The following is an 18,557-nucleotide window of genomic DNA, read 5'->3' on the forward strand; positions in this document are numbered from 1 at the left end:
CCACCATTAAGAACTTTATGAAGGCTGGAGACAGCAGGAGCGAGTCCGAGTAGATTCGCCTGCTCGGAGATACACAGTAATGCAGGATAAAGCAGTCTATGTTGTGCAATGAAGGCCATAACAGCAACTTCTGACAATTGTGTTAGTCTGTCATCCATGGTGGCAAAGTGCTTGCGAACAATAAAGCAGTAATACTTTATAATGTAAACTTCAAGGTATAAACATATTTGTAGCCTGAGTACCAACCTCCGTAGTGACCGCTGGCTGAATAGAATTCGCTTGCTAACCACGGAGTCTGACCCTGCGCGTATCCGTAACGGCTGTTTTTCAGATATTCGTTTAGATTTTGAACGAGCTCGCTGATTGGTCTAAGCCCCTCCCAAGCCCAAACGTCACGGCGTTCTCGCGTTCTATTATCATCAACATGGCTGCCGCGGCAGTGAACGCCCGGGCTCTCCAGATCGACGAAGCTATTTCGTCTGTTGTAGCTGAAATTGACGGGATATCGGAGCTGAAATGTGAACAGAAAGATGCTCTAAAATCCTTTGTGAACGGGGAAGACGTTCTGGCCCTGCTACCAACCGGATATAGCAAGAGTTTGATATATCAACTCTTGCCTCGCGTTTGCAAGAAACTAGCGGCGATGAAGGACAGTTCTCTATTTCGTGGCGTGGAAAATCCCATCGTCATTATTGTTTCTCCACTGGTAGCGCTGATGGAAGACCAGGTAAATGAGGCTCCGAAATTCGGTGTTTCGGCCGCGCAGCTGGGCAAAAACGACGAGGAGATAATGAGGGGGAATGTCGAGCTTGTTTTCGGCGGCCCCGAGAACTGGATACTAAACGACAAGTGGAGGGATCTGCTGTCGTCTCCCCGTTACCGACAGAACCTTGTGGGGATTGTTGTCGACGAAGTCCACGTGACCTACAAATGGTACATATTATCATTTCTTTTCTACCGAGACTTATTTAAAGTAAGGCCTTTGTTTGTAAGCCTCCATCCGATGTTGAAATGGTGTGGCCGTGGGGTTTCGGTTGTGGGCTACTCGTAAGTATACATTCTAAAACTGATCGATACTAACAGTTTTGACATAAACGAGCCCAAATTAGATCAAATGAGTTCCAATTTGCTAAAAATGGTGTATCCGTAGGATGTAGTTTTACAGTGTAACGGTGTCTGCAAATTATCTAACTCTTGTGAATGATTTTGCCCCCAAGCTAACTTGATACAACTTTACAAGTCATATACATATTCATATACTTATTTAATTGTCTTGCAAGAATCCCAAACAAATGATCTAATCTTCGTTTGTTATGCACTTGTAGGGGGCAATCTACGAAAGAGGGAAGTCCTGCCTTTCGGGAAAGCTTCAGTCGGTTGGGTGAGCTGCGATCGCTTGTCAGAGAAGGTAAAATTATTACTGTATAACGTATATATGTTGCTGTCGTTTGGGATAAGTGTAAAGTCATTTCAGTGTTGTCTATCTCCTAAAGCTGTGTATGTTCAAAATAGAAAAGTAGATCATACTAGATGTGACTTGTGAGGAATACATTTCAATAAGCCTAGAATTTATTCCAGGATGTAACAGATGCATGTTGAGGTACATACTTCTAACATGTAGTAACAGACATGTACACTACTGGAGCATATCATATGTAGTTCTTACACTTACATCTTTACAGATTTTACATAACAGAAAATCTTCTTAAATACACAATGATTGATTGGAAGTGAATGAAGTCGTAAAGGGATCACACTACTAGTATTTACATTGCATAAAGTGTACAGGCGTCATTACACTAGAACATGTAGACACTAGAGCAGCTGTTTGACAGGCATGGCACTAGTACATTCACTTGATAATTATTCTGTTGTATAAAGTTTCTACCATCATGTTTGTTACTATTTTACAGATACTCCAATCCTGGCATTGACAGCTTCAGCAGACACCCAGTCTAGAGAGAGGGTCATCAGCCTGCTGAACATGCAAGGAGCAAGGAGGATAACTGTATCCCCAAACAAAGAAAACATAAGACTGAGTATTGTAAAACTGCCGAAGAATAATATGAAATGCTTTGACTGGGTAGTTAAGACGGTAAGAGATGATGGTGTTGCTGCACCGCAGATGATCATCTACTGTCGTTCACTAAAAACAACTGGTGATGTACATCAGTACCTGCTTTCAGAGCTGGGACAAGATGCCTGGGTGGATGGAGACCCTAAACGCAGAATGAAAAACTGTTTCATTGGCATATACCAGGGCAACACCCTGCCCAAATACAAGCAGTATGCTGCTTCCTCACTGAATGGTGATGGCAACTGTAGAGTTGTTATTGCGACTACTTCTCTAAGTATGGGACTGAACTTCCCAAATATATCGTATGTGATAATGTACGGCCCACCAGAGGATGCAGAAGGTATACTCCAGCAAGTTGGTAGAGCTGGCCGTGGTGGGTCATTTGTCAATGCAGTATTGTACTACCATGGGGTACAGCTAATCAATGTTGATAAGGCTGTTAAGGGTTTATTGAAGACAAGTCCAAGTGACTGCCTCCGTAAGGCTTTATATGGTCTGTTTGAAGACAGCCCAATCAGTGTGGAACCTGGCCACAAATGTTGCACACACTGTCACAGGACATGTACATGTGCAGGTGAAGCATGTGAAACTCCATTCCCATCTTCTGAATCCTTCATTAATATTGTAAAGTTACCTACTAGATACAGAAATGTAGATCCAGAAGACAGAATTCTGATCAGGGAAAATCTGCAGGATTATCGGACTTACTTGCTAGCCAATACAACACATCTGTATACCAATGCTGAGGCGTGCACTGGTTTTAGCGACGAGTTGATTGATCTAGTCGTTGACAACTGTACCCACATTTTTGACCTTGACTACATTGTCACTCACCTCCCTGTCTTCTACGGAGAACATGCCAAAGAAATTCTCCGAATCATGTACGAGGTTTTCGGAGACATCGAGTATGTCGAGGCATCAGTTTTAGAATCTTTTGAGGACCCAGATATAGATTATCCCGGGTACTTTGATGGGCCTGATAACTTTGATAATGATGTCAGTTCACTGTATGATAGTGACTCTGATCAAGACAGTTTGGCAGACTTTGTCCTATAGTACGGTATGACCAGGGTGCGAAATACTTTTTTGCGCCAGGTTGCCCATGTTGCAACCAAGGGCAAATGCTAGGTTGCACATCCAAATTTCAGGTTGCTCCAGCAACATTCACCGATTTCTTCAAATCAAGCTCGTATGTAGCGTATAATACTACTAACATTTCAAAATATATATTAGATAGTATTGTGTTCCCATTGACCTAACAACATCTTGTTTAGCTGAGGGCAGTGTGTTTTTGTCTTTTTCAGCTCAAATTCCACGATCTATGAAGGGTTTTGGATTGTTTAAAACGAAAAAGTGTTGATTTCTTTATTTCAATTGAAGATTTACCGAATTTTATGAGAGTGACACTGTTTTGTGAGCTTCCAGGGCTCCGATTGAAATCTTTGGCTCAAAATATAAGGTTGCACACTGCGCTACCTGGGTTTGGAATTAACTTGCGCCAACCGAAATCTTGTTGCACTGTGCAACGTGCAACCAGGTATTTCGCACCCTGTATGACTCACTGACATTCATTTTCCATTGATTAACACTGTGTTTTACTATCATATTTGCTTTTTGAAATAGCAAATTTGTAGAAATCATACAATGATACCAGTACTAGAGTGAAAGTTGACCATATCCTTATGTACAATGTACAGTGAAAAGAGATACAGAAATAATAATAAATTGGTGTCATTTCACATCAGTGTCAGTCTTGCTCACTTTCTATTTCCTCATTGAAGATGTGACCCAAGCATTACAGGTACTACTAGTAGTATTTTGTGTTCCAAAGCTTTAATCTGGCCTTGATCCACTCCCACAAGTCAGCATACTTGATGCGGGCTAGTAGATTTCTGTCAAAGTTTGGGAAGGCACCAAATGCCCGGCCAGCAGTGAAGTTGAAGAGGTCTGCCTCCCTGATAACCTCCACTAGTGCCAGAATGTCTTGAGTTTCTGAGGCACTGTGATGGTATCCAGAGGGGCTGGAAACTCTCAGCTCTTTGTCTACATTGTCTAAAATCTTTCTGAGTGGTCCCAGAGACTTACTCTATCAGCACTCGCTTCTGAGAGATTTGGACCCATACCTTTCAAGAACGACTTTAGGAAATTATTCAAATGTTCCAAGTGCAAGTCCAAGGGGATGTTTTTTCCCTTCCCACCCTTCCCGTTGAAAAATCTGTTCCATTTGAGACTGTGGGCTTTTGCTGGAGAAAGCACAGCATTGACTTGAGCATGCAAGAGTAATGTGCTGTATGCATACTGGGTATGACCATATGCTCTGTAGAAGAGCAAAGCAACTCTATATAGTCTTATCAATCTCTCACCGTCCCCCTCTTTGACGGCATCCTGCATGTTCTCAAGGAAAAACCCAAAGCTAAGTCTTGCCTCAGTGTGTTCTTTCTTGTAGTCACGAGGGGAAGACTTAGCAGTGGGCTCTTCCTTGTGGCTGTCAGGAGTCTCCCCAAAGTCTAACCCATGGCATTTCTGCTCATGGGTCAGCCTGCTCTTGGGGTAAACAAACTTCCGATGGCACTCAGGCTCCCTACAGCTCAGCTCCTCCCTTTGCCGGGGCTGTGACGCCTTGCTCACCCCGTTGTAGATGTCCATCATGTTGGCTATATCAGTAGTTGTGACAAACTTATCCACAACCTGGGCGACCTTGCTGTGTAGCCAGCTTCGCTGCTCCTCCTTGGTCTTGTCCATGATGTCATGGGGAAAGTCCTTGGGCACATCTGGAAGACAGAATGAACAAGCACTGATAGCTTTAGAAATGTTATTGCAAACTGGCATGTAGTCATCTTAATGTAATTACATGACTTGTCTTTGTAGATACAGTGATCTATGTGCCTACTCAAAATTCAACCCTACAACTAACGAGACCACCAAATTGTCCATAAGAACTTCTACTACTACAGTACTAGCTAAATTAGACTGAGTACCATCCTCTGTAGTGACCGCTGGCTAAATGCTTGTCGCTTGATAACCACGGCTCCAAGCGAAAAGCATTGAGCCAGTGGCCACTATGGAGGATGGTACTCAGGCTGTAGCTAAATACGTGTACATTACAATGATATTTATAAAGCCTCTTACAGAACATATAAGTTTTAAATGATTAAGCAGTGTATCTAATGTAGAAATTTTATAAATCACCTTCCATGTTGTCCATTCCGAATACCTCCATTGCTGCCGCAATGAAGAGGGCAGAGGTGTCCTTCCTGACAAAGTCCTTGTAGGCATTGTAAGCATGGTGAGGGCCTTTCTTTGCATTGCTGCATTTCACTCTGTTCATGTTTGCGAACAAAGTCCCATGGTCCCGTGCTGAGTTTTCCTTGAGGAAGATTTTGGCATGGATCTGCAAATGCCATAAACAAAGAACATTAATTGGGATGATTGGCAGTCCTTGCATTCCTGTGAAATGCCTGTTATGGGAAAGCACAAAAGATGTATCTTGAGATTGCATTGGACCTCAGTACCAGCCTCCGTAGTGACCGCTGGCTCAAAAAAATTCGCTTGCTAGCAAATTTTTTTTAGCCAGCGGGCAATACGAAGGCTGGTATTCAGGCTACCATTTTACTAGGGATCAAATATTACTAACCCCGAATGCATTCCTTTTGGCATGCCAGTCTTCAAATTTGATGTCTAAGCCCTCAAGTCTGTCTTCAGGTGTCTCGCCGTTCCCAAAGGCCCACTGTACACCCCTGCTGTTGCCTTCTGTCAACCGGTCTCCACCGACGGGAACGCTGAGCAGTCCCATTGGTGTTCTTGGGACATATCTGAAGATAAAACAAGAAATAAACTAATTTTCTACACTGTTACTTGTGTGTGCTTATTCATGCCTACACAGAGAATCATTGATTCTGCCTGAAGAGAAGAATGACATTCATTGGTACTATCATTTAAGTTATTTATGTACAAGGCTTTGGATCTATATTCAAGCAGATAGAGAACCTATCTAAGACATGTGCAAACCATATTAAAAAAAAGTCCCCCATCTGCCTGGACATCAGTCAGGACTATTTTTATGAAAATTTTTGGAAAGATGTAGCCAGAGTGCCATCCTCAGTAGTGACCGCTGGCTCAATATACATAATGTGACAGCATTACTTGTTGGAATCAATCCACAAAGGATAATAAAAAAGGTTTGGTTTTGAAAAAAATATAGATTGCCTAACCATTTGGTGGAGGGATACAAAGACTGATGAGAGTTTTGCAAGCGTATATGGACTTGGAGGATGGATCAAACAGCTAATCCCTCAAGACCAAACAGCAATAGACTAACTGAAGGTAAGCATTGCAGTAACAGGTAAGCATATGTGCACAACACTTACTCTCTCTGCATGTGTTGTAGAATGTCAACGAGATCCGAGCTGATACTCTCGTTCTTGAAAAGCAGCCCAAGAGGAAACTGAAAATACAGAAGAACTTGTAAAGAAATGCTATATTGAACATACATATTATTCATTATCATATACAGCATAAAAACATGACAAGCTATCAATTGTTCACAGATTAGGATTCATAACAATCTTAAGTGTACCCAGCAGGTATTGATATGAGAGTTCAGGAAGATGTACAGGGATACAAAGCGATGGAAGACAATTTACTTGATTATCGTCAACACATTTATGTACATAAAGTTTAATATAAATCATTAATTTAGCATGACTGACTGCAACAAATTCCAAGACTTTCACATTCAAGCAATATTATATGTAGCTCACCTCAGTTGACTGCTCTGACATGGTCTCTGAGTACTCATGTGGTATATGGTAAATCACAACAGGTGCTAACTTTTTGAAAGCTGGCATGTGCTGTGTGATTATTCTGCTACCCAGGATTATGGATTCATTACGCATGTGAGCTTCAATTTCTGGTGTGGGTAGACAGTCTCCTAATTGGAAGAGTGGAAGGGGCTTAGTAGGTTCATTGTTGGGGAGATGATGGGTAGAAATCCGATCCTGAACAGCGATGTGGTGAGTCCAGTGGATTGATTGGTTGCGGTTGGTTTCTGACTGGTGATGTGTTTGTTTGTGAAAGTCCAGGTTGTCGAAAATGATACTGTAGGTCGGTGGTGGAGTGGATTCAAGTGGTGGAGTGGATTCAAGTTCTGTAGGAGGAGTCAGGAAGCCGATTGCGAGATCACTAAAATCTTCACTCGTGAGAGTAAGCTGGTTGAACATGTGTGTGTAATCAGAGCTGTCAGCATGCGTGTCCATCTTCCCATCTCCAGCATGCGTGTCCATCTTCCCATCTCCAGCATGCGTGTCCACCTTCCCATCTCCAGCATGCGTGTCCATCTTCCCATCTCCAGCATGCGTGTCCATCTTCCCATCTCCAGCATGCGTGTCCATCTTCCCATCTCCAGCATGCGTGTCCATCTTCCCATCTCCAGCATGCGTGTCCATCTTCCCATCTGCAACACATGCTTTCACCTTTTCCACAGCATAAGCCGACAACCTCATCTTCATGGCTTGTAAATCCCTTCCACATGTGCTGGCCAACTCTTTCTGCTTCATACGTGCATTTTCTTGTGTTGTACTGATGCCGAACTGACACAATCGAGTGAAGACAGCTGTCTTTGCCCCTCCATACTCCAGAACAGCGTTGATGTAGTGGGCAAATGCTGAGAGGTGGTTGTTCCGGCCTCGTATGGCGACTGCAGCACTCGCACATATGTGGTTTTTTGACTTGTTAGACACTGTACTAAGGATGGACGCAAGGAATGGTGACAGTCGCTTTAAGTCGGCATGGAGTTCATCTAGGGAAAAGTTCATCATGTCTTCTGTACTTGTTTTTCTCAACATGAAGTTACTTTTCTTGGCAGTCAGTGTTTTACACTCTTCCTCCAGAAGGTTCAGTGACTGCTTTTTTATCTCCTCTACTAATCCCTCGCATGTGAACATCATCCTTGCTGCTGTCTTGAATTCTCCTCTGGCGATGTTCTCCACAATGCTTGCTCTGACCCCTTTGCATTTGATGTTGTCCTCTCTTGAAGGGTAAGTCACCGTGACCTGAAAGTATACATATTGCACATAGTCAACAAACAAACAAACTGCATCTTTCCACAAATTAGAAAACAAGATCCCCATAATAACACAGCATACATGTTAATTTATTCCATCAATGATGATAGGAAATATTCATTTGAAATCCATATGCATACTCCCTGTTTTGGTAGGGAAGGGCAAATATTCCTCTATTGAATACAAAATACCAATCCATTACTAACACCGAGTAACATTAATATATTGGCAAGATGTTAAACATGTGGTGGCATAGCTACATGTGTAAGCATTGGTATGTTTTATCATTTAACATGGACACACAAAAAATGACAAGTACAATGATCATAACAATGTCCTTTCATTCAGATATCCTGGAACTTAAGTCTCAATCAAAAAAAAGATGAATATGACTCCAGTGAACATTTTGTGTGGTTTCTCAAAGTTTCTTTCTGAACCCAAAGACAATCTAGTATGTAAGCAAAAATAAACAAGTGAGCAAGCAAGACTTGAGTATCAATGTGTCTACCAATATGTAGAGTAGAGTAGACACATAGACACAACCGGACAGAAAGTTTGTGATCCACTAATCCTTTACTATATTTCCAAAGCAGTCTCCAAAATATACGGCTTTTAAAGACTCCGGTGACATGAAAACAATTTTGTGCGGTCTCGGTTTGAGGCTTTGAGCAATATCAACATGTGTACTTGCCGTGTGTTAGTAACACATCTGGGGAGGGGGAGGGGGGGACGAATTCCAGGCTACAGAATTTCAAAATACTAAGTTAAAACGTAAACAATGTCGACGGGGGTGGAAATTGGTCTTTTTATCTACAGCATATAGTCAAATTAGACGTTTAGAACAAGAAAGAAAATGAAAACCCTTACTTTTGTATCACTTTTCCTTTTAGTAGCCGCCGTAGGCGGCGCCTTGGGTGGCTTTGAAGGCGAAGTTTGGCTGAGTCTCTTTTTTACCGCCCTCGGTGTCTTGGAGGGAGTGTCTCTCGCCCGCTTTTCTGGTCTTTCTGGCGTTTTCTGGAGATCTGATGGTTGCCTCTCGTCTACTGCTCTCTCGTTGTCGTCTACTGCTCTCCACTTTTGTAGAAGATCAAAGCCTTTCTTCGCCTTCGCGATTTCACCGTGACACTTCAAACATAATCGCTCGGAGGCATCCTTCCTTTTGTGAAGAATGACACCGACATCAGCTAGCTGCTGAAAGATGGGCTTCTCGGGTGGCTTCTTCTCGCCTGACGTCGTTATTGTCGGCGTCGGTATGTCAAATATCTTCCGCATGTTCTTCAGCTGGCCATTGATCCGAAGATCTTTTCCACAGAAACGACAACAGTCTGCAAAAGGGGGAGGGGCTTTCGATTTCGCCAAACACGCAGAGCACGAAGCAGATGTCGCCATCTCTCTGCGGTCTTTTTGGGAATTTCATACCCATGCCACACTGTTCTTCGTAACGGGTAGGTTCTAAGAACTGTTGCCATTGCGATTCTTTCGAAACTGGACCCGAACAGGGCAATAGAGACACCTTTGAACGAAAAATGGCACTACGCACATCCATGTGAAAATTTCGCGCGTTATCCTGACCTCAGGAAAACAACAAGGTCACGTGGGAAATGGAGCCGCGTCATTGGACTATCGGTTTCGCAGGTCATCCAATCAAATGAGGCCCCGCCCACCGAACGCAGCTCGAATTCCCCTCATTCATAATAATGAGACAGCCGTTACGGATACGCGCAGGGTCAGACTCCGTGGTTAGCAAGCGAATTCTATTCAGCCAGCGGTCACTACGGAGGTTGGTACTCAGGCTAACATATTTGTGCTGCTAAGCCTCATTAATGTAATGCAGTGTACTGTTTGGCAGGTTTTTTTTAATTTCTATTTTAGCAAAATTGACATCATTTAAACCGAAGGCTGGGATAAAAACTTACACCTGCCCTGTTTACTCCATGAAACTGTGTGCACCAAAGTACAAACTTTCCTAAGATTCTGTTTTACGTTTATTTCCCAATATAGCATTTTTTTCAACAAATCCGTCTGCCAAGAAATTTAAATACCGTGGCCTAAAGGGCATCTTGGTGAAACAAATGAACCAATGCACAACTTACACGTCAAGTAGAAGGTAATTTCCCATGGCACCATCCCAAGACTGCATAATGTCCTTGCAATATCACTAGTTTATATCACCCATCATTGATTGCATTCGAATATGATTTTCAGATGCCGAGGGTCAAGATGTGCTGGAAGTGCTTCTGCTCGAGATGTCTGAAACGGATGAGCCGGCCTCCTTTAAGGACGAGATGGTGTCCACATGGAGTAGACACAATGGAAGAGTGCAAGGTATAATGCAATAATCTCTTCAAAGCAGTTACACATTAACTTACTAACATTTTTTATGCTTGGAGACGCGTCCTAATGACAGGTCTTGATAATGGCATTTTTAGGTAAACAACCCTGGCAGAAGATTGAAATTTGTTTTTTCACGAAAAGGAACAAAATCGAAGAAATTTGAAATACACTATTATATACTGATATCCTTATCTGTAAGATCACATTGTAACACCTTGGTGACAAATATTGCTATGAATATCTTGAAGCAATGGTATCCTTCCTGTAGTCAGAAATGTGCTGTATTGTCGTTTAGAGCAGTGGCTTTTCTTTAGACATGTGAGAAATGTTTCTCTGGATAAAAACCTCACAAACCATGTAATCTGTTCACAGGCCTAGGAGGGAGAGCTGGTCACATGGATCAATGGTGAAGTCAAGAGAAAGCGCCCATCTTCAGGACGCCAACCTCCAAGAGTAAGCGTAAGAACAAAGAGGACAAGGTTGAGACAACGAAGTAGACCGGGAAGAGCATCAAACACAGACTGTCCAGCATGCTCCGGACTCTTACCCACCCAAGCCCCTTAAGGCTAACCAGCTGGTGGACATGGCCTTCAATACAGGGCTGTTTGTGGGTAAAGTCCGGAGCATCACTGAGGACAACGTTGCTGATGTTTATTCACCATCAGTCAGGGCACAGCAAGTTGAGAAAGTTTATGCAAAGTGTGTGCTAGAGATCAACTTTCCTGTGAAGAACATGAAGGGGGGAGGTCAAAGTGCAAGAATAGGAGGCCTTGTACGCACATTATGTTTAGTACAAGACACCATACAAACTGTTAAAAGATACAACATGATGTTTTTTTTCAATCTATCTAGTTGTTTATAGTTTAGTTTAATTTTTTTGTATGTCATACTTGAATCATTATATTGTTACTTACGATTAGAATATTTATGTTGTTACTATCAGTTCCATGATTGTAAATTTAGTGTAGTATTTAATAATAGTTACAAATATGTTAACTGGTGACCTGCTAGTTATTTTTACTAAGTTTAATTTTTGATATGTATGTATGTCTTACTACTGACATAAATGTGTTGCTTAGGTTGCATACTTAGAATAATGACATCACTGAAAAATGGCTGATTTGATATTCTCACGTCGAATAAACAAATGTTCTAACAAATTCTTATGATGCCTTTTAACCTTATTCTTGGTCGTTAAGAATATTCACAATCAACACAAAATGGTGATAATTGGATTGGATTAGATTCACTTTAAAACATGGCAGAAGCAGTACAAAACCGAAACCTTTCAAGAAAGTTCGCCGCCCGGTCGACCTTTGCAACAGAGTCAGGGAAGGATCTAAGGTACGGTAATCATACAGTCAATGGGTTTAATAGATTCAGTCTGACGGTCGTGTTTCAGTGGTAGTAGAAGCCATGAAAAGGTCGAGCAAAAAAAGAAGAGTGATCCAGGCTTCATCTGATCCAGTTCTATCAACCAGCAACGTCCAGACCTGTGCACGATGACCATGGATGTTGTCGAATTCGAATATCAGTCTAATCCTCACCCTGGTTAAGTCATCCTTGGGTTAGTTGATCATAAAATAGTAGACAAGGATGATGAAGAACAAGTATTATTCCAACCTTATGAAAATTTCACATTGATCACCACCTTAGCATGGAGGAATATGAGCAATGCTGCCGCTGGAGGCGTGGGTTTCTTACGTAACAGGAACGCAGAAAACGCTCTGTCTGAGGTTCAACCATGGAACGAAAGAATTGTTATGGCTAATTTTATCTGCAAAAACTACCCAACACTTACTATTATAGTCACTCACCTGTCGAGGGTAGTTAGGTGCTGAAGAACACTACAACAACCTACGAGATGCAATACTAGAAATCCCTAAACATAATGTATCATTGGTAATTGGGGACTTTAATGCACATCTTGGAAAGGAAATGGCACCATTTACATATCACCAGAGCACAAACAGAAATGGGAAATTAGTTGGTGATTTAGGGAATGAAGTCGGTCTTATTTCTGCCAACACCAAGTTCCAAAAGAAACCTGGTAAACTGTGGACCTACATCTCTGATATGAGTGGAGTCAAAAGTCAAGTTGATTTCATCATGGTGAACAAAAAGTGGACCAACTCTGTGAAAAACTGTGAAGCATATAGCACATTTATTAGCATAGGCTCAGATCACAGAGTTGTTACTGCTAGGTTGAAACTGAGCTTGCGAACAAGTAGAAATCCCCCAAGGATAATGTATGACTGGAATATCCTGAGAGATGAACAGGTCCAGCTGCAGTATACAGTGGAAGTAAAAAAACAGATTTGCTGTGCTGCAAAAAGATAGTGACACAACAGCTGAGTCATACGAGCACTTCATACAGGCAAACGATGAAGCTGAAGGTCACTTATACCTCGCAAAAATAGGTCGAAGAAAAAGCGCTTTTCTGAAGACACTAGGGTATTGAGAGCAAGGAAAAATGTCCAGTGCATGTTTTACATGTACCAGAAACTTCCAAACAACAAAAACTGTGATCATCTGCGAAAAGCTAAAGTCAACCTCGAACAAGCGTATTCTTCCAATTATGGTGTACGGAAGTGAAATATGGGATTTTCACCTTTGCAAACAATTAGATATAGTTCACAACAAATTTTGTAAGTTTTACCTAGGTCAGTCCACACCACAAATTGCAGTATTCGGGGAACTGGCCAGGTAGATATCCACTGAGCACCCTCAGACACCTAAGAATTATTAAGAAACACGTTTTACCTACTTATTATGCCAAACAACCAAATCCCTACAAGTTTATAGAGTTGATGTGGGGGACCTTCTACTGAGGTAATTAGATGGCTTGGAAAATTTGTTAACTTCGCTTTTACTTTAAGACACCAACATATCAGCAGTTTACAAAGCAAGTCTGCCAGGTCCACTTGACTTGTTTTATGTTTTATGACACGATTACTCTATTATGATTTGATTATGCTATGTTATTATGATCTTGAGTTTATGATCTTGTTATTAATTAACAATTACTTTATTGTGTGTAACGGCTTTTACAATTTTGTTAGTTATGGAAGAAAAAAAATTCAAGTGTTATTCCACTTTGCTCACTTATAATTCAGTATTTTCTACTGGGTTAATTTTATGTTTCATGCTTTACGTTTATTTACTGTGATGTTTATGTTGATCAGCTGTGATTATTTATTTTAGTTTATGTTGTACATTTATTGCAAGAGCCAATTTCTGGCGGCGCAAATAAAGTTCATTCATTCATGTTACCGGCAACATTTATGGGACAAACGAGATCCTGCAAAGGAAGGCTGGGTGACATTCCGCGGAGTTACATTGGTGAATGTGCTGCAGCTGTGCCCGACTACATCGACCCAATAACACAGAAAACACGTGAGAGAGTTCTTTGCGTCAGGTCACTGAAATTGCAAACTTCCATAATATTGCCAGGAAGACCTCCTATTCAATGTTTCAACAAAGCTATGGGCTCCTACAACATGTTAACCACGTACATGCATGACATGAAAGAGATCAATACACCCCTCAGAGCCTAAACATGTCATCGCCTAAAAATGTTTGTCCAAAACACAACTACGTATACCTGGCTACAGCACCTTTCTCTCCGCATACAAAGATTTCAAAAGACTGCTTAACATCGACTGGACAACACCTTTTTAGTGCCCCACATGACTTACACCAACTCAAGTCGCTATCATGGATGACATCACACTGGGATTCAGGAAGGATATGATACCAGAGCTGCAGGATGACTCCCAGCGTTCAGATGTAAGTATCATTAATTAAGAAGAGACATACTAGTCTTACAAAAACTTAAATGTTGCAATTTCATGACATACACTTGCATACGCATCTTTCAAGAAATGGTACATTACTAAACGGCCTTTAATTAACGAAAACGGGGTTCTCGAAAGACCTGGTGCTAGAGCTGTGGGATGACCTGCAAAATTTGAAAGTATACATTACAAAATGGGTTAAAGATAAGCTGTTATATTGTTACTCATATTAACTTTTAACGTTCCAAATTGTTTCTTAGACAATTATCAGTATTAAAAAGACCACAATAAACTCAAACATGGCCCTGATATTTCCCTAGCATCATATCATCAACAGTGGGAGCAGACACCACCAACGTGTGATGATAAGATAAAGCAAGAAGGGCAGCCCTTTTGCTAGAGTTGGCTAGGCCCTTCCCAGGTTTATATATGTCGATGTCGGAGCATATGGCGCTGATTCCGACGCCGGGAAATTCCGAGAGCCTGACCTCTATCATGCTTTAGAGCAGGGAAAGCTCGTCTGCCAGCAAGCGAGCCCCTGTCGAGTGGTGACACTGCTGTCCCCTTTTTTGGCGACAACTCAGGGGCGAGCCAAATTTTTACTATATTGTGTGCAGATTGCAAAAATTCTAGGAATTGTACAGGAATGTGAAAGTCTATGGCACGATAACTCAAGAATGCCTGGATGTATTGTCTTCATATTTTGTAGGTGGGTAGGTCTGTGGGAGACCTTGTAATGATTGGATTTTGGGCCCCCTAGCGACTTTCTATAGTACTGCAGGGGAACTTTCACTTTTCAAATCTCGTCTTCTGAACATGCTATAGTCATGATTTTTAAGTGGTGGATAGCTCGTTGTTAGGAAAATATGTCCTGTAGATTTGGACCCCCTAACGGCTTTTTTTGGAACTGTAGGAGCTGATTTTGACTCAAACATTGAAAGAGAATAACGCAAGAAGGGGATGACGGATCATCATAATTTGTGGTGTGTACATAGCTTAAGTGATGATTTACATAATCATATACCAATTATGCAAATCAATATCTGATTTGCATAATTACTGAGGACATTTGATAAATCAGCTGCATTCTATTATAGGACTCTCAAACACATGACATATGTAACTGAGAAAGAGATAAATGTCGATAGGTATCAATTATGCAAATTGATACTTAATTTGCATCATTAATGACAAAATACTATAAATCCATAGTGGTAAATGATGGGGGTTTCATTTTTGCACCATTTGGAAGTTAAGTAAATGTGGCCACTATTAGACGCAAATCTTGCATAGAGGACCTCATTTACATAATTTTTGAGGAAATGGTACGATATCTTTTTTTGTGAAAACAAGATTTTCATACATTGGACAACTTATGTTATTTTGGTAGAGAAGGTGATCGACTGATATGATTTATGCGAGGTCCTTATTTGCATGTGGGCCAAAAACGAAAACGCAGCTAGAGACCACCGTCGCAATGGCAACATCTTTTTATGTTGCCAATCTTGTTCTTGTTGGCGACGATGCGTTTGCTCTAAGAAGGTGGATGATGAAACCATATTCTAAGCAAAACAAGGCACCTTCAGATTAGCGTGTATTCAACTTCAACTGCAGACGAAGACGCCAGTACTAACAGATTGCCCTGCAGTGGAACGGAAGCAGGCCACATCCCCCTTACATTTCTACACTAGTCTTGTTCTTTCCCTCATGACTGTTCTCACTACCATTCAGAATTTCAAGGCGGTTAATAGCTATCCTTTTCCTCCCGCATCATCTCCTCTTTCCCGTCCGTTCCTCAGGCTTTATGGTCTGCCTAGGTACGCTGTGGAGGAAGCAAGAAAAGACAGACAACACTTCCCCAAGACACAGTCCATCATAGCCAGCAAATCAGTTTGCTGTCCATGACGTGCCAGAAAGTGCCTTGGCTCAGGAAGCTGTTATTATGGAGACCTCCAAAGGTCCATGCTGGTACAATGGTTGGCCATCCTGGCAAAGGCAACTGGTTCCAATGAAGTTTTGGCGCAGCTTCACTGACGATTCCTGCAAGACTATCGTTATGTTACACAAAGGCTGAAGAAAGACGAACAAGGTTATACCACATTCAGCTCTTAAAGAAGATCAAAGCCAGACCTGTCACCTAGCTCTTGGTAATAACTTTGATATCTTGAAGAAACCATCCTCTATGACAAGGTCCAACACGTGTCCGAGGAGTCACCATTCATAAAGTCAACAGGACATCGGCTTTGACAAACAGCCTTACCATCCACACGCTAAGCTTCTATATTGTGCCGGGGCTGGGGAACACAGCGTTCCACGCCGAAACTGATTGACAGCCTGGAATACACGTACAACCGCATGCGTGAGGGGAGGGTGGCCACATACGGGCAGTGGATGAAGCATAACGATCTAACAGCTACTCGTAGGAGTCGTCTTCATCCGTGAAACACCCACACGTCAATCCAGCCGAAGCTCAGAACCTACACTTTGAACTTTGAACTTTGAACTTTATTCACCTTTGAAGCGGTGGCACATCGGCAGCGCCGAGTGCTAAAAGTACATACTTAACGCAGATTGAGATATCATAGTTAACCAATATACAAAATCTAGTCGAGAGTATCGAAGAGTAAAAATAAAGTAACAGTATTAGCTGGTGCATGGAAACCAAAGAAGTTCATAGAAGTAATATTATAGCAGTAAAAATGAAATATATATAAAATGATAGCAGATAAATGGTAAACCTTAGCTAACATTTCAATACCTAGCTGAAGCAGGAGACGATGGAATTTATATACTAAAAACAAACGAAATTGATATGAATAACAATACACAACTCGAGGGGAGTATGATAAACAGTGCCAGCTGGGTGGCAGGTGGGTTACTTATTTAACCATAGTGGTAGGGGGGGGGGGGGGGGCAGGTGAAAATAATATAAATAATAACAGTGGAGTCTTGGCAGTAATCTGGGTGTAAACAGTTAGTGCGAAGAGCTATAACGGGCTAGGTTTACATGTAGCTGTGGTTTGAGGATATGATGTTACATAGTAACTGATAACAATTAACGGAGAGTAGTGAGATTTAACAATGATAAACCATAGTAATCGTGTAACTATAATAGGCATAACAAAAAGTAGGCTGGGTGACAAATGGTCTACATAAGCAACATAGCTGGTTTTTAGACAATCAATTTGAAAATAATAGTAGAGATCACATGGTGTGGATAGAGTAGTTACATAGATGTAAGGTTGCATAGAACTGAACTTAATTAAAACTGTAGTGAAGTGGAGATGGAACACAGTTGGCCTTAACATTAAATTGTGGTGTTGCAGCTGCTCCTTGTAAGCCATGCGTTGTGGATGTACCTCTTAGCAAGTACATCAATGATTGTATCCCATGGACCCTTGTATCCTAAGAGTAGATGTTTTTTCATTTCAGTGTTACTAGATGTAAATGCTTCCCAGCAGTCTAGGTAACAGCCGAGGTCAAGAAAAAGGTCATGTGCGATTTTAATGTCTATTACCCCTCCCAGCGCTGGAGCCAAGACCAGGTTGATTCTTGGTCATACTCGTTATATAAGTTGTACAACGCCCACGTAAAGGAAGACTTGCATATTTTGCCTGTGGTTTGGAAACATCGTACAAACGTATTGTGTAGTAAACAAGTATTAACAAACAACTTAGCCTTCTTGAATTATGAAAATCCAAATGATTTATGCGAGGTCCTTATTTGCATGTGGGCCAAAAACGAAAACGCAGCTAGAGACCACCGTCGCAATGGCAACATCTTTTTATGTTGCCAATCTTGTTCTTGTTGGCGACGATGCGTTTGCTCTAAGAAGGTGGATGATGAAACCATATTCTAAGCAAAACAAGGCACCTTCAGATTAGCGTGTATTCAACTTCAACTGCAGACGAAGACGCCAGTACTAACAGATTGCCCTGCAGTGGAACGGAAGCAGGCCACATCCCCCTTACATTTCTACACTAGTCTTGTTCTTTCCCTCATGACTGTTCTCACTACCATTCAGAATTTCAAGGCGGTTAATAGCTATCCTTTTCCTCCCGCATCATCTCCTCTTTCCCGTCCGTTCCTCAGGCTTTATGGTCTGCCTAGGTACGCTGTGGAGGAAGCAAGAAAAGACAGACAACACTTCCCCAAGACACAGTCCATCATAGCCAGCAAATCAGTTTGCTGTCCATGACGTGCCAGAAAGTGCCTTGGCTCAGGAAGCTGTTATTATGGAGACCTCCAAAGGTCCATGCTGGTACAATGGTTGGCCATCCTGGCAAA

At 41.7% G+C, this 18,557-nt stretch overlaps 2 protein-coding genes across 2 annotated transcripts; one reads left to right on the forward strand and one right to left on the reverse strand.

The window, feature by feature from the left end:
* The first annotated feature begins 234 nt into the window (after positions 1 to 234).
* Positions 235 to 3,816, forward strand: LOC136427532 (ATP-dependent DNA helicase RecQ-like). Its single transcript, XM_066416493.1, has 3 exons — positions 235 to 933; positions 1,326 to 1,408; positions 1,914 to 3,816. Exons 1-3 carry the CDS (start codon positions 425 to 427, stop codon positions 3,131 to 3,133), a joined length of 1,812 nt encoding a protein of 603 aa, XP_066272590.1. The 5' UTR covers positions 235 to 424; the 3' UTR covers positions 3,134 to 3,816.
* Positions 1,534 to 5,463, reverse strand: LOC136427533 (uncharacterized). The gene is made up of 2 exons (XM_066416494.1): positions 5,267 to 5,463; positions 1,534 to 4,848 (listed from the first exon to the last, which is right to left on the reverse strand). The coding sequence occupies exons 1-2, from the start codon at positions 5,403 to 5,405 to the stop codon at positions 4,130 to 4,132; spliced, it is 858 nt and encodes a 285-aa protein (XP_066272591.1). The 5' UTR covers positions 5,406 to 5,463; the 3' UTR covers positions 1,534 to 4,129.
* Positions 5,464 to 18,557: the final 13,094 nt, after the last annotated feature.

Source organism: Branchiostoma lanceolatum, chromosome 2 (assembly GCF_035083965.1).
Source record: "Branchiostoma lanceolatum isolate klBraLanc5 chromosome 2, klBraLanc5.hap2, whole genome shotgun sequence".
In the NCBI taxonomy this organism is placed as follows: Eukaryota; Metazoa; Chordata; class Leptocardii; order Amphioxiformes; family Branchiostomatidae; genus Branchiostoma; species Branchiostoma lanceolatum.